The sequence below is a fragment of the Cryptotermes secundus genome, unplaced genomic scaffold (genome assembly GCF_002891405.2).
Source record: "Cryptotermes secundus unplaced genomic scaffold, Csec_1.0 scaffold89, whole genome shotgun sequence".
NCBI classification, from domain to species: Eukaryota; Metazoa; Arthropoda; class Insecta; order Blattodea; family Kalotermitidae; genus Cryptotermes; species Cryptotermes secundus.
The window spans coordinates 390,575-404,796 of NW_019725837.1; the positions used below are offsets into that span (position 1 = coordinate 390,575).

Consider the following 14,222-nt stretch of genomic DNA (forward strand, 5'->3'; position numbering starts at 1 on the left):
TGAAGTTAATGAGTTTCGGGGCAGAGAAGTATACTGAAGGTGATTCTGAAGTGTTCTGTTTCCTGGGATACAGCGACATGAAGTTAATGAGTTTCGGGGCAGAGGAGTATACTGAAGGTGATTCTGAAGTGTTCTGTTTCCTGGGATATAGCGACATGAAGTTAATGAGTTTCAGGGCAGAGAGCTTCTGGTTGCTGCCAGCTTCATGATGGTTTGTAGATTGGCTTACTTTTCGAATCTGAAGACGAAGAAAATATTTTCCTCCGAAACATCTGTTGATTCACCGCACTACAAGTCGCTATATCAGAAGATAAAACTGGTCAAATTCATAAATAGACTCGTTATATGCTTATTTAACGACGCTTTATGAATTCCTCGTGTTATATAGCTTTGTAGAGAAAACGACAGGATTAAAGTGAATAAAGTGAATGGGAAGGAAGTGGTCATGATCTATTTTAGTATATTCAATGCTGCATTCCCCAGCAATTCTGTTTTCAGCACTCATCGAACTTCGCGCTCGAGTGGTTCACGACCTTGTTCCATGCTTGGGAACTTGTGGGTTCGAAAATCGGCCTGGAAAGCTACTTATCCGGAATGATCTATTTCATGATTTTCCTCAGACTCTTCAGACAAATGCTTGGCTTCTGGCTTCACACAGACTACGAAGAATTCCTTCCAGACCTTTTGTTGCACTATTAGCGAAATCATCCTGCCATCCGATACTACGTAAACCAACAGTTAAAATATTTGAAGTGATTACATGTTCAACGTCCACTGCAAACGACCATAAAGACCAAACACATAGGAGGAACTGCTGCAGAGTTGCCACATGTGCAAAACCAGTCCCTATCGACAGAGAGATAGCACAAGAAGTCGCATGACCATCACTCCATGTGCGGCGGCATGATGTTGTCCACAACCGATCATCAGACAGACAAATCCAGAACAAGTATCCTCCAGACAACTGATTTCATATTAAACAATGATTCTGCATTCTCTCATAGCGTGTTCTTGCACGTATTAATTGAATAACCGCGACTGTCCACATACACAAAGTGGTAACATATTTGCATACGAGCTCTCCGTGCTGTGATTCTTTGTTAAAACAAGTCAAAATATTGTGTAAAATAATTAGTAGATATTCTGACATAATAAATTTTTGGGTCATATTTTAGGTCATTTTTCTCGATTTTTTTTCCTGTCACTTTATAGGCCTACTTTAAAATATTTTCAGGTCATCAAAATCCGGGCCCTGGTCATCATTGATCTGACCAGTATCCTATGAAGGGTTAGTTTAATGTTGGCGTTTAAACGCTCACTTCTGAAGAGGGAGCAGGTCCTGATAAATGTTCCGAAGGCCTTGGCTTCAATTATTTCCATGTTTAGTCACCATGTAATCCTTTTATCGAAGTTTGAACCGAGATATTTACATGAGTGACGAAGTGGGCATTCCGTCCATTCAGTCTAAGATGAGCCTCAGGGGGCCTAAGTCTATGGGCAAAGCAGATAGTCTGAGTTTTATCTTCGTCGATTTTTATGTTCCAGGACTCATACTCCGCCTCAATTTCGCTGACACCTCGCTGCAACTTTCTCAGAACATAACCACCTTTGTGGCCTGTCACATATGTAAAGGTGTTATACCAGCAAATGGACTCGGATAGACACTTGGTGTTTGGGGCGTATCATTTATATTGTAGCGTGTAGAGCCGTTTCTAGGCAACAGCTCGGTAAACACGTTCCAGTTGCAATGAATACACGTGCAACAATAGAAGCACTGTTAGAAACAATGTTTTTATAAAGGGTTTATTTGGAATTCTTACACTCAGACACTGAGGTGTCACTAATATTTGGAAAGACATATTTGTATGAAATACAGAAGCATTCTCAGCATTGCCAGTATTTAAATCTAAATACAGTAAGCGCATTAATTTGAAAGTGACAATATGCTGTATCCACGATTCAACCGAGGATCAGTCACCTAGTTTCAAACATGCTGGCCCATCCCTCTCTCTGGGTGAGCAGTGGCAAACATTTGTACCCACTATTAGCATCTGTGGTTAGCTACAAGCTACGAAAGTTTGATTTCCGTGGGAAAGCGTGGGGAAAATCAAGTATCAAATCTGATGGAAAATAAATATACACAGTGTGTCCTGGTTCTGTTAGGACTGTGTTCATTAAAAATACAAGACGGGAATTATTTTCAAAGTTTCACCCCTTTTATTCAAAATAGTGTAACGTGTTTGCAATCCAGAAGAGTCACTTCTATGGAAACGCTAGAATAGACCGTTGCATAGGAAACAACAATCGTTCTATTGTAGTTCTAACATCGGATCTCCACGGTTACGACGAATACGCGAAGCGTTCCCACAGAGACAACGCAATAACAATGGGTTATTGCGTAGGAATCGCGGAACCAACAAAGCAACCTTTCCACTGCTATAACAGAGGGTTCATTTGCATAGCAACGGCCGAGGGGATAAATAGCCCAGCTTCGGCGGGAAACAGTGAGTCTTTACCCAGCCGACTTAGAAGTGAGTCTTGGAATATCCGCCGCAGAAGAGAGTTGAAGTGTTACAAGTTGTACTCGTTGATGTAGAAGGGAAGTGTTCAATAAAGGGTTCTACGGAATTTGAGGCCCACGTGAATTTATTTGTAGCGTGACACACACAAAACACGCTACAATAGTCTCCTTCTGAATCAATACATAGCAGGAATCGATTGAAAAGTTTTCGAAAACGGTCACTGTACTCCTTTTGTGGAATCGCATTTAAAACTGCGATACATTCCCTTTGGATATCCTGGATGGTGTCGTGACGGTCTCCTTTCATCGCCAGCTTAACTTTTGAGAATAACCAGAAATCTGCTGGAGCCAAATCTGGCTAATACGGAGGATTATCAAGGACTGTGATCCCTTTTCTGGCCAAAAAATCGCGCACGATCTTCGATTTGTGGGGTGGGGCATTGTCATGGAGGGGCGACCAGGAACCTTGCTCTCGATATTCAGGTCGAATTCTAAGAATTCTAGCCCACAAACGATTGAGGACTCCGAGATAATAATCAGAATTCACTGTTTGACCTTCTGGCACAAATTCCTTGTGAATGATTCCTTTGGAATCGAAGAAAACTGTTAGCAGTGTCTTTACTCAACTCTTCTGCGTGCGCACTTTCTTTGGTTTCGGCTTCTTTGGGCTCAACCACGCTGCACTCTGCCGCTTTGTGAGAGGCTCATATTGAAAACACCATGTCTCGTCACCAGTAATAATCGATTTTGTAAATTTTATATCACTTTGGGCCGATCGTAACATGCCTTTGCAGTGTTCCACTCTGGCATGTTTTTCATCGCCTGACAGCACGTGCGGTACAAACCGCGCACAGACCTTCCGTTTGCCCATATCCTCGGTCAAAATTTGATGCGCAGTACTTTTTGGTATTCCAAAAGGTCCTCGATGAGTCTTACAGAAACACATCTGTCTGATGCAAGGATTTCGGTCACTTTTTTTCACATTTTCTTCAGTGCGACTTGTTCTTGGCTTTGATGCACGTGGAGCGTCTTCAATGTCCTCCCTGCCTTCACGAAATACAGCATACCATCGAAAAATGTTCGAGCGACTCAAACAATCGCTACCGTACACACTTTTCATCATTTCATACGCCTCTCCGGCTGTTTTGCCTAACTTCAAACGAAATTTGATGTTGGCTCTCTGTTCAACCGCCATTTTCAGACGAGCGTCAGAACAGTACTGTTACATTCAAGGTCAGAACACATGATGCAATTATGAAATTATACACAGTCACAGCTGAAACTTCAAGAATCATAACGCCACAACTCGCCAACTGATGGTATTGCAGGTCAGAATAAAAAAAAAAAAGAGTCCTGACGGTTCGTGGACACACCGTGTATGTACATTTTCACTTATGCGCCTCATATACGCCCATGACGATTAATAGAAAAGTGTTTTGTGCGCGAAAAAGCTTTTTCATTTCAACATTAGGGCAAGAGAAAGTTGGGAACCAGTGCCTTATGGATCATTACATGATACTCTACTTTCTTATGGGTAGGAAATATTAATGTTGCCCAATTCGTAAACTAGAGGAACGCCATTGTTGACTCTTCGCGACTGTTTGTTCAGTACATACCCCTACACGCAGCAACCCTCCTTACGACTGTGTGTGTCTGTGTGTCTGCGCGCGCGGTCACTCCATCTGCAACACGAGGACGTGAAATGCCGTGGTGATAAGGGACCTACTTAACAGGGGCCTATAGAGGGATATGATTTTTTTTCAGTAGCTTAGCGACTATCAGCTTCTCAGGAAGGATACTGTCCCGTATAACTAGTTACATAGTTCAACATTTTACGCTATGTATCAGCTGTTAGCGACATGTATCTTCGACTGGGGTTAAAGAGAACGGACATGAATGGTGAATCGGAAGGACTTTGTGAGCCCGTTCTGTGTACTGACATTGAAGCTAGTAACAGTTGCTCATGATATTCGTGGCTGGAGTAGTTCACCGGGAGCTTCTGTATTTCCCTTATTCCACCAATTTCCTATTTTTCACTGATTTTTAAGAAATTAGTGGGCGCAAAGTTCATCACAATTGAGGACAGAAAATAAATAAGACCGTAAACGGCAAACTAAATAAAATATTAGCCTCTCTTGGTTTCTTTCGTCTCTCTAACTTGCTTCTAACGTCAAAGTAAGCTAACAAGAAAAACGTACAGCATCGCTCCCAAATTAGTTAACAAAAAAAGACAACAATTATAGGCTGCGTCATTAGGTATTTCTGGAACCATATGAACTTCTCAGTTGTGCAACGTGCAGGAGATTCTGAGGCATTTATGTATCTACGATGGATTCTGAAATTGCCGTGACTCGCTTCGAGTACTCTCGCGAAATTCACCTGAATGCGTATGTACGTATTTACTAATGTTATAAGTATTTCGGACCATAGAGCTTATAATGGTAGGGTGATTAGTAAATAATGGATTTGCCGCGCCATAGCACAAGCGGTTAGTCGCTGGTTTCCCACCGCGGCGGCCCGGGTATTGTCAAGTGGGATTTGTGGTGGACAAAGTGGGGCTGGGGTATGTTTTCTCCGAGTACTTCGGTTTCCCCGAGTGGACCCAGCTGGAGTCCACTACCCCCCCACTAAGCCATTTAAAAAAAATAATGGATTGCCAAAATTTGCAGAAGGAAGCGGTCGTAGCCTAGCTTGAGGTAAGAGGTTTATTGAAATAAGACCCATTTTTCTGGGCGAAGAAGTACAGGCAGTCAAAAAGAGTCGAGCGTTGAGACACGCTCCCATTGACGTACTGAAAATGGGTTCTGTCAGCAAAGAAGTTCCTGGGATGTTTTAGGAACTACTGCATCAGCACAGCCATCACGTCTTCATTCGACCGGAATCTAAGGCTTTATAGAGCTCTCTTGTTCAACACCCGGCATTAGCCTGGAGTATTGAGGAAACTCGCGAAGAACCTCGCTCCGTATAACCAGTCTCCGGGCTGACATTGCTGTTCACTTGACACGATGTTCAGTGACATCCGCCTGATAGGACTGGAAAGGCCTACGAAGACTCTTGGCCAGGATGAACACTCACTGTCGCTGTGTACGATACATACATATTGTAGCGTGCAGACTTGTTATTGCGTAGTGATGGCAAACAAACTGGTTCCCACGGCAACGAATCAATACACACCACAGAGGAACTGTTGCAAGCGGTGTTTTCTGTGGTTCGCGCCGCGGCCGTTACTACTCAACGGCGCTGTGAACACTATAACACTAGTTGCACTATAACAATAGAAGAGCTGTGTTTTCTACGTGGACCATGCCGAGGGATTATAAGTGGGACGAAGTTTAGAGTTTAGTTAGATGAAAGTCACTCTGTGAAGAGAAGAGTAGGAGTGTGATCTGAAATGGCCGTCAGCAAGGGAATTAGTTGAAGTATTGAGGGAGTTGTAAGGGAGGCTGTGAAGAGAAGACCTGGTCGATGCAGTTGAAGAACCCCACTGTTAGAAACCATTACCATGGAACGACTGCTGAAGACACATTAAATTGAAGACAGCGTGTGCTGTAGTGATTTGTGAAGTGTGGGCATTAGCGATGGAGCTATAATTAAGTACAGTCACGAGTCATGTGTTGAAGTGGTCAATAAATCCAATCTCCGATGCAAATCCCGCCGAGAGTCACTCTGACACATGACAATATATGCATTATAAAAGAGGCTTACAACTCCTCTCTACCACAGGTACATGGAGTTAGTACGCAATAAATTTCAACTCCCGGCCACCTTTACAACATGTATATTATAAATACATACAGTGGGCGTAAAAATGCACAATGGAAAACGATACATCATGTATGATGAGAGAGCAGACAGAAATTATTCTTTGAGTGCATGAGCAAAATAAAAGGAAAAATACTCTTGTACATTCCACATATATAAAACCTATTTAGTTCCTTAACTTATCTTACTACACTCAAATAATCACTATGAAATAGCATGTGTCTCTGTCCGTCTGTATGTCGTCCTTCGTTACCTCGGAACCATTCTCCAAGCCCTATGTATATAAGAATCCACGTTACGAGTTTTGGTTTACTTTTTTTTTTTAATCACATCCATTTAATTTGAATGTGAGAGGATATGGCGCAAGTTCAAACTCATGCACAAATTGCCGATTTGAGGGGGTTAGCGGTTTCTAGATATAGAGATACTGTAAAATGTGTTTTATACACTTCTATGATTAGGCAGACCTTTGCACGGTTCTCACGATTGTCCTGCGGTCAATAAATTAATCATCCACCCGTTACCAATAACATTGACACCACAAAACCTTAACAGAGAATTTAAGGTTGCTCACTGTCTGGGATATGATAAATGGATCTCTTGTCACCAAGACTTGGCGCATTTGCCGGGTGTAGGTGAAAACGGCTTCGAGATGTGGAAGGTTCTTGAAAATATAATACTGAATAAGAAGTAGTTTGAGGTTGTAAAGGGCAGTTCCTCAGCCATTCATGAGGCGAGGGATTAACAACATTTCATTGTAAAAAAAAAACTCGGTTGATACGAAATTACTTACGCAGGACCCCCGGACGCGAACAGAATTTTTGGACCGACCTAAGAAATTATTCAGGCAAGATGGCGCTGAAAACAACATCATATGATCAAATCAAAGGGGATGAGATGGTCCGGGCATGTAGCAGACATAGCGGGGGATGCGAAATTAGTACAATATTTCAGTCGGAATATTTGAAGGGAGGGACCCATTTGGGAAACCTCGGTGTAGATGGGAGGACTATATTGAAATCAATCTTAAAGGCATAGGTGAAAGGCTGTGGATTGGAGTCATCTGGCTTATGATACGGATCGATTGTGGGCTACTGTTAACACGATAATGAACCTTTTGTTTCCATATGGTGCGAGGAATTTGAGTAGATGAGGGAATATAAACTTCTTAACAAGGGTGTTCACGCTTCATTGAATGGCACGATTAGTTAAAAACAGGTTTATTGTAATGCTGTATATAAAGAAGATATTTTATAAATTAATTTGCCTTTATAAACCTAGGCCATACTTCTGTTCGCGCAAGTGACGATTTCATCAGTCTTACACAGGAACGCAACAGCCTCAGCACCTACTGCAGTGTCGTGGTATGACAAAGACTGTATATACCTAGCGACACAGGGCAGCTCCATGTCAAATTTCGATTTCAGAAACACATAAAATGAAGAAGCGAGGAAAATACGAACTTGTACGCCAATAATCTACGTTTTTTAAATAAACCAGTCCCGACATTTCAAATGTCAAGAAGTAACTGACCGTAATCTCCTTACCTTCTTAGGCTTCATACTGCAGACGAGAACCCAAAGCTCAACTTCCACTCACATAGTTCACAAACCGCCAACTAACTAGGGTTGTCTGTCATTGCTCTGCAACACAGTCTATGATCACCGGTGGACGGGAGGAAATGGTCAGCGTGGGGATCCAATCGGGATCTAGTTAATGTCCTGTACACTCTAATAAAACAGCAATTATTTCGATACCGTGATGTGACCACGAAGCGTCATTCTTTACAGAATGAACGAACGCTTTCATATCATTTCGGCTCGGTGATTAATTCACAAGTAATTTTATGCCTTTTGTTTTTTAGTGTCTTTGTTCGGGAATTTTATTATTAGAACAATAAATCATAACAAAGAACCGATTCCTGTAAACAAAATACGTCGATTTATAACAACAAATTACTTCAAATGCCTTATATAGAACCTAACATGGAACACGCATTAGGCCTTCCTCACGGTGTCAATATGGCACAGCACCACAACGTATAATTAAGTTATATGAGACTTTCCACACTGCCGGCGTCAGCAATTTGCTGGCTGTGACTGACTAGCAGGAAAATACAGAAAGGGGTGCGTTCTTGGTTGCTCCGAATGTAGAAGGCCCCACTCTCTCCCTCGCCGTGTCCTTGAAGTCCTGAACCTCATGATGAATGTTAAATTTAATCCTGTAGATGCAGATGTCAGCAATAGATTAGTTTTCCTCGCTTCAACATCGAAGCAGAATCCATGTCAGAAAAGTAGTGGTTTTAAAATGATTCCGACAATGGACGATGTCCGAAATAATTGTCAATTGTCCCTGTAACAGGCCGGGGAGGGCCATACAGTTGTGAGACGTCAAGGATCCCACATTTTCTAGACAATCGGCTAACAGGTGGCAGTGAGGTTGTCAGCCTTAAGCGCCGGCCGCCCTGTACCATCAGGAAGAGTCCTCACTTTTGTTAGATGCTGAGTCTACCCAAGGGTCATAGGCTGGAAGGGTTGCGCCAATTGACAAATCCAATGACCGCACCAGGAACTGAACCGGCGACATTCCGGCTTGTAGCATAGTGCCTTGGGCCGCGCCATAGCTCAAGCGGTTAGTTGCTGGCTTCTCACCGCGGCGGCCCGGGTTCGATCCCGGGTCTGGTCAAGTGGGATTTGTGGTGGACAAAGTGGCGCTGGGGCAGGTTTTCTCCGAGTACTTCGGTTTCCCCTGCCAATCTTCATTCCACCAATTGCTTCACAATCACCCTCACCTATCATCTGGGGCTGGTACAATAGGCCAGAAGTGACCACAGTACAAGGGACTTAGTCCCATCCCACTAGCAATAAAAAAAATAGTGCCTCAGCCAACCATACTATCAAGTAAAAAATAATCGTTGGAAACAAATACTTGTGAATATCCATTAATAACTTACTGTACTGTTCCAACATTTTCCAAGTGTGAAGAAACTGGTGGCAAATCTGTCAGGCTATTGGAATAAAATTCGTTGACCTCCCCGAAATGTTCAGCGGTCACCAGTGGAATGTAGCATGTCTACCAAATTATAGGGAACCGACTAAATTACATATACACACTCAATAGCAGGTTACATTTACATGAACCAAAACGTTAATTTACATTAGAACAAGTCATTAAACTTTCAGGTAGCATTTATGTGAGGGTTGACTCGCCTTGGGACTAAAAGATGCACTTGCTATGTCTCAGGATCCTTCAAGTGGCAAAGCGTGTAGTATTTGGCAGGTAGATGATTTTCTTGGAAAAGCCGATTTGTGGATTTTCCTTGTATTTCATAATTCTCTCCAGGCAAATGCAGGGGCAGTCACTCAAAACACTTTACTGTGGATAATTGAATGTCCTGTCAAGCAGATCTGCAAACGAAGCTGCCTGGTCTCTGACAAGTTTGTAACAGGCAAAGCTGTATTACACCAGTGGCGGTAAATAAGGCCATATTACTGTAATATGGAATATGTTTCAAGGTATAAATCAATACCAACCTTCTGGAAGGAGACCACTTGGAAGATCTAGGCACAGGTATGACTTTAAAATGGATCTTAAGGAAACATAATGGATGTTTAGTCAGCTGGCTCAGTGTATGGACCACTGGCATGATCTTGTGAATATGTTAATGAACTTTCAGGTTTTATAACATGTTGGGAATTTTATTAGCTGTGTGCCTTGGACATTCCAAATGGCATTTTCCAAAGAAAAGTTAAAAAGCAAGGCAATAAAGCATCTTGTCTCAGGTCATTCTGAATAGTAAAGGCACCATACATTTATCTATGGATTTCTTTATATATAGGCTTCCTTTACACAAATTTTGACTGGCGTAATTGGTTTCACGGGTACAACATATTCAATGTGAAAAATGTATAACACTTACTTACTTACTCACGGAGCTGAGCCCTTATGGAGGAGCCGCCAATTCTGCAGTTACTCAAGAATTTCCCAGAATTTTATGGAACCTGAAGCTTCATTACCATGCTCACAAGAGCCCTCCACTGGTCCCTATCCTGATCCAGATCAATCAATCCATACCATCCTATTTCTCTAATATCCATTTTAATATTATCCACCCACCTATGCCTGGGACTTCCCAGTGGTATCTTTCCTTCTGGCTTTCCCACCTATATCCTATATGCATTCTTCGTCTCCCCCATTCATGCTACATGCCCTGCGCACCTCATCCTCCTTGACTTGATTATTCTAATTATAGTTGGTCAAGAGTACAGGTTATGAAGCTCCTCATTTTGCAGTTTTAATGTACAACACTTCACTCCTAACTGAATCACAGACTTTCTCTAAGTCTTAAGTAGCTCATGAACTGTCTAACTGCAATTCCATTTTTTCTGCAATGTCTGTTTTGCAGTTGGTGTAATATGTTGCGAGCTACACAAATGAGCAAGGATATTTTCATCTATGAATGGTGTTGCTGTTAAGAGACGTTGAATAAAATTTGGTTGCTAACTGTTAATAGTGATGATACATTTCAATAATTACTACATTCAGTTTTATTGTTTTTCTTATAAATAATAGACACAAGTACTTTCCACCGGTCACAATTTATTCCAAATAGAATGTCACACTGTTTCTTGAATAGTCAAATGTAAATACCTGAACCTGAATTTATATTCCTGACAATTTCAGAAGTACCAAAATATAGGTGTGAAATTTAGAAACATCATAAAGGTTGAAAAATAGTACTACAAATGAAAAAATTTCACCACCTTAGGTATCTATTGAATAAACAAATAATGCTTAGTGAAATTAATCAACAGCAATTCATGAAGTTTCTTGGGAAGTGGCACAATGGAAATTTGCCTAAGTCCTATACTGTTTGAAGTCATGCTTTATTCAGCAAGGGGGGGATTAAACCACTGTGCCATTTAGCCATAAAATGAGTCTTTAGCCATTTTAGAATTTATTTGTGCAAGTCTATTAGTGGTTGATATATGAAAATGGAGCCAGTAAGTTCCTCTGAAACACTGGTACCCAACCACCACACTACAAGTGTCATAATGCAGAAAACCACGATAGACGTATGTTGGCTGACTTTCACTTTATTTCACTGCATATGTTACAAGAGGTATACAATTCCTGCATGATAACATGTGTGAAACTGTCCATACTATTTGAGGAATCCCATTTATTTAAATCCTGGGATGTGTGTGGGCAAAGTCTAATTAAAGAAGTAACATATTGTCACGTGTTCAGCATATAACGCGACAAATAACTTCACGCCATATTTACTATAGCGAATTTTATTTCACATTCGCACTTACAATCACCCATATTACAGATTCACAGTTACTGCTATCTGCAGTATCACAAATACTATACTCCAAATGCCAGAATACAACTGAATGGTTGCTGGCTAACTCGGAACTAACTCCGAGGTAGCTCGAGGACTAACTGTGAATAGCGTTCGCTGCTCCTTATGTAGCCTCGGTCCGGACCACTGTCGTCTGGTGCCGTGTTGCCAGCCACGCTGTCCGGAGTTGTTGACTGCTGCCTAGCAACCGCGATATCCCTCAGTGACGTCACCGCTGTTGACTCGCTTTGCATAGCTTCAAGGTTGCGGGGACTCGGCTAACGTCGGCTCTGCACGTGACGTCACCGCGGGCAGAGCTGCGGGGTGATTACTCGCCTATTACGCGAGCGCTACGTTACCGCTACGTGCAGCTGGGGAGGTAGGGGTCAACATGTCACAATATCATGTTATTAATCAAAACAATAGAAAATTAACTATGGTGAAACCCTCTTAATTGATTTAAAGTTAATTATTTTGCATAAGGATTCCTAATTTGTACTGAGGTTTGCCTTGCTAATGTTCTATTCAGACTCATGACAATCACACCCTCAGCTACTGGTGTGCTCTTCAGCAAGAGCACTGGCTCACAAAACATGCCATGGATCTGACAATGTATGGTTGTCAAGATGTCCCATACATATGAGACTGTACCTCATTTTGCTCTATAAGGAAAGTTTTAAGAGGTGTCACTTCAAAGGTTTTGTTGCATCCTAACACTTTTATTCACTACGGAATTCAGAGAACTTGACTAACGATAATAAGCACTGACTGAGTTCTGTGAGGATAAAGTGCTCAAGAAACAGAAAAAAAAAGTACAGTCGTCCCTGTGCTTCCTTAATTAAGCACAATCACAAGATGTATGGAGGAGTGGATGCAGACCTCTGCCATCCTTAACCTTGGCACTAGATGGAACTCATGTAAATATTGCTTATTTACTTCTTCCTAGATTGCATCATGTCTGTGTCAGTTTAAGAGAATTTACAGACATACAATCTGTCACACAAGTAATTAACAATGATAACCACGTTCTTGGCTTGTTACACCATGCGGATGTGGGTGATGCTGCTGATATTTTGGATGTCTGTGTATACATAGCATTCTGCTTGGAAAAGCAATGAGAGGAGTTGGGGTTCCTACCTCCTCTAAGCCTGTAAAGAGGCAATGGACTGGGAAGCTGTGATGATGGCCCTTTAAGGGTCCACAAGTGCATCGTGATTTCCACTGGCAACTGATGTTCTGGAGCAGTCAATAACCCATCCAAGTGTTCACCAAATATAACATTGCTGTGTGTCGGTCAAGCAGTGTGGTGAGTAGTGGGCTGATCACCTTGAAATTACCCCTTCCACTGCTTATTTTTGAAATGCCATACATACACAGCAACTCACCAACTTACATACATCGACCCTGAAGATGGAGGTAACAAGTATCCCTGAAATGTCTGCAACACTGTCCATACCAACATCATGTAACAGCCCAAAAACAAAATTAACATCAACAATTAACCACTGCAAAACCTAAAATCAGTAATAACAATATATATCTCGCTGTTAGCCACCCACACTTCAAGTTCAGACATGACTGACGAAAACAAACACTTTTCAGAACATGTCCAGGAAAAGTGGAACCCCCGCTGCTTACAAGTTAATTTAACAGAAGTTCAATTACGAAGGGCGCTCCATATATAATGCCTCCTATTCTTTTGTGTTAATCTGTAACATCTGAGCTGGATATTGGTGGTGTTGTAGTAAAGGTTGACCCTCCCCGCCAATGTACTGTTAGTTTGGTTGTCATGCAAGATATAGTGACAGCAGAGAGGTCTACCAAAATGGCATCTGACACAGAAGTGCATACGAAACAGAGATGTTATTGAATTTCTCACTGCCGAACAAATTTCATCCACTGACGTACATTGATGCTTGCTAAAGGTGTACGGAGACGATACAGTGGATGTCAGCACAGTGAGGCGGTGGGTAGTGCGTTTCAACAGTGGTGAAAGTGAAGTGCACGACAAACCACAACCTTGGCGTCCCTGCTCAGCTGCCACTCCTCACGATGAACAGAAACTCGATCAGCTCATCCATACAGATGGGCGGATAACGACCATGGAACTGTGTGCATGGCTTAATATCGGCTCTAATGCATTGGAAATGATGTTGGGGAAGCTGGATTATCGCAAAGTTTGTTCCAGGTGGGTCCTGAGGATGCTTACATAGGACCACAAAACTCATTGAATGGAAATCTGTCAGGACCTGTTGCACCAGTCTGAGGCTGAAGGTAACAAGTTTCTGGACGGCATCATCACTGGAGATGAGACGTGGTGTCAGCACTATGAGCCGGAATCCAAAAGACAGTCCATGGAGTGGCGACACCCGGAGTCCCCAAGAAGAAAGTTCAAGACATAGCCATCGGCAGGGAAAGTGATCTGCATGGTCTTTTGGGATAGGCGGGGTGTGATTTTGTTAGATTTCCTAGAGCCTGATTAGACTGTCAATTCTGAACGCTACAAGACGACACTGACTAAGCTGGTAGCCCGCATTTACCGAGTCAGGTCAGAGAAGCAGACAACATATCACTTGCAACATGATGGCACTA

The 14,222-nt window shown here is 42.2% G+C and overlaps 1 protein-coding gene across 1 annotated transcript in view; it reads right to left on the reverse strand.

Moving 5' to 3' along the window:
• The window catches only part of LOC111863521, a 171,530-nt gene extending 163,631 nt beyond the window's left edge, over positions 1–7,899 (reverse strand). Inside the window, exon 1 of the mRNA XM_023849892.2 lies at positions 7,831–7,899. Within this exon, the coding sequence (XP_023705660.1) occupies positions 7,831–7,845 (15 nt within the window). The 5' untranslated portion in view covers positions 7,846–7,899. The remainder of the gene's footprint in view (positions 1–7,830) is intronic.
• Between the last annotated feature and the right edge of the window lie 6,323 nt (positions 7,900–14,222).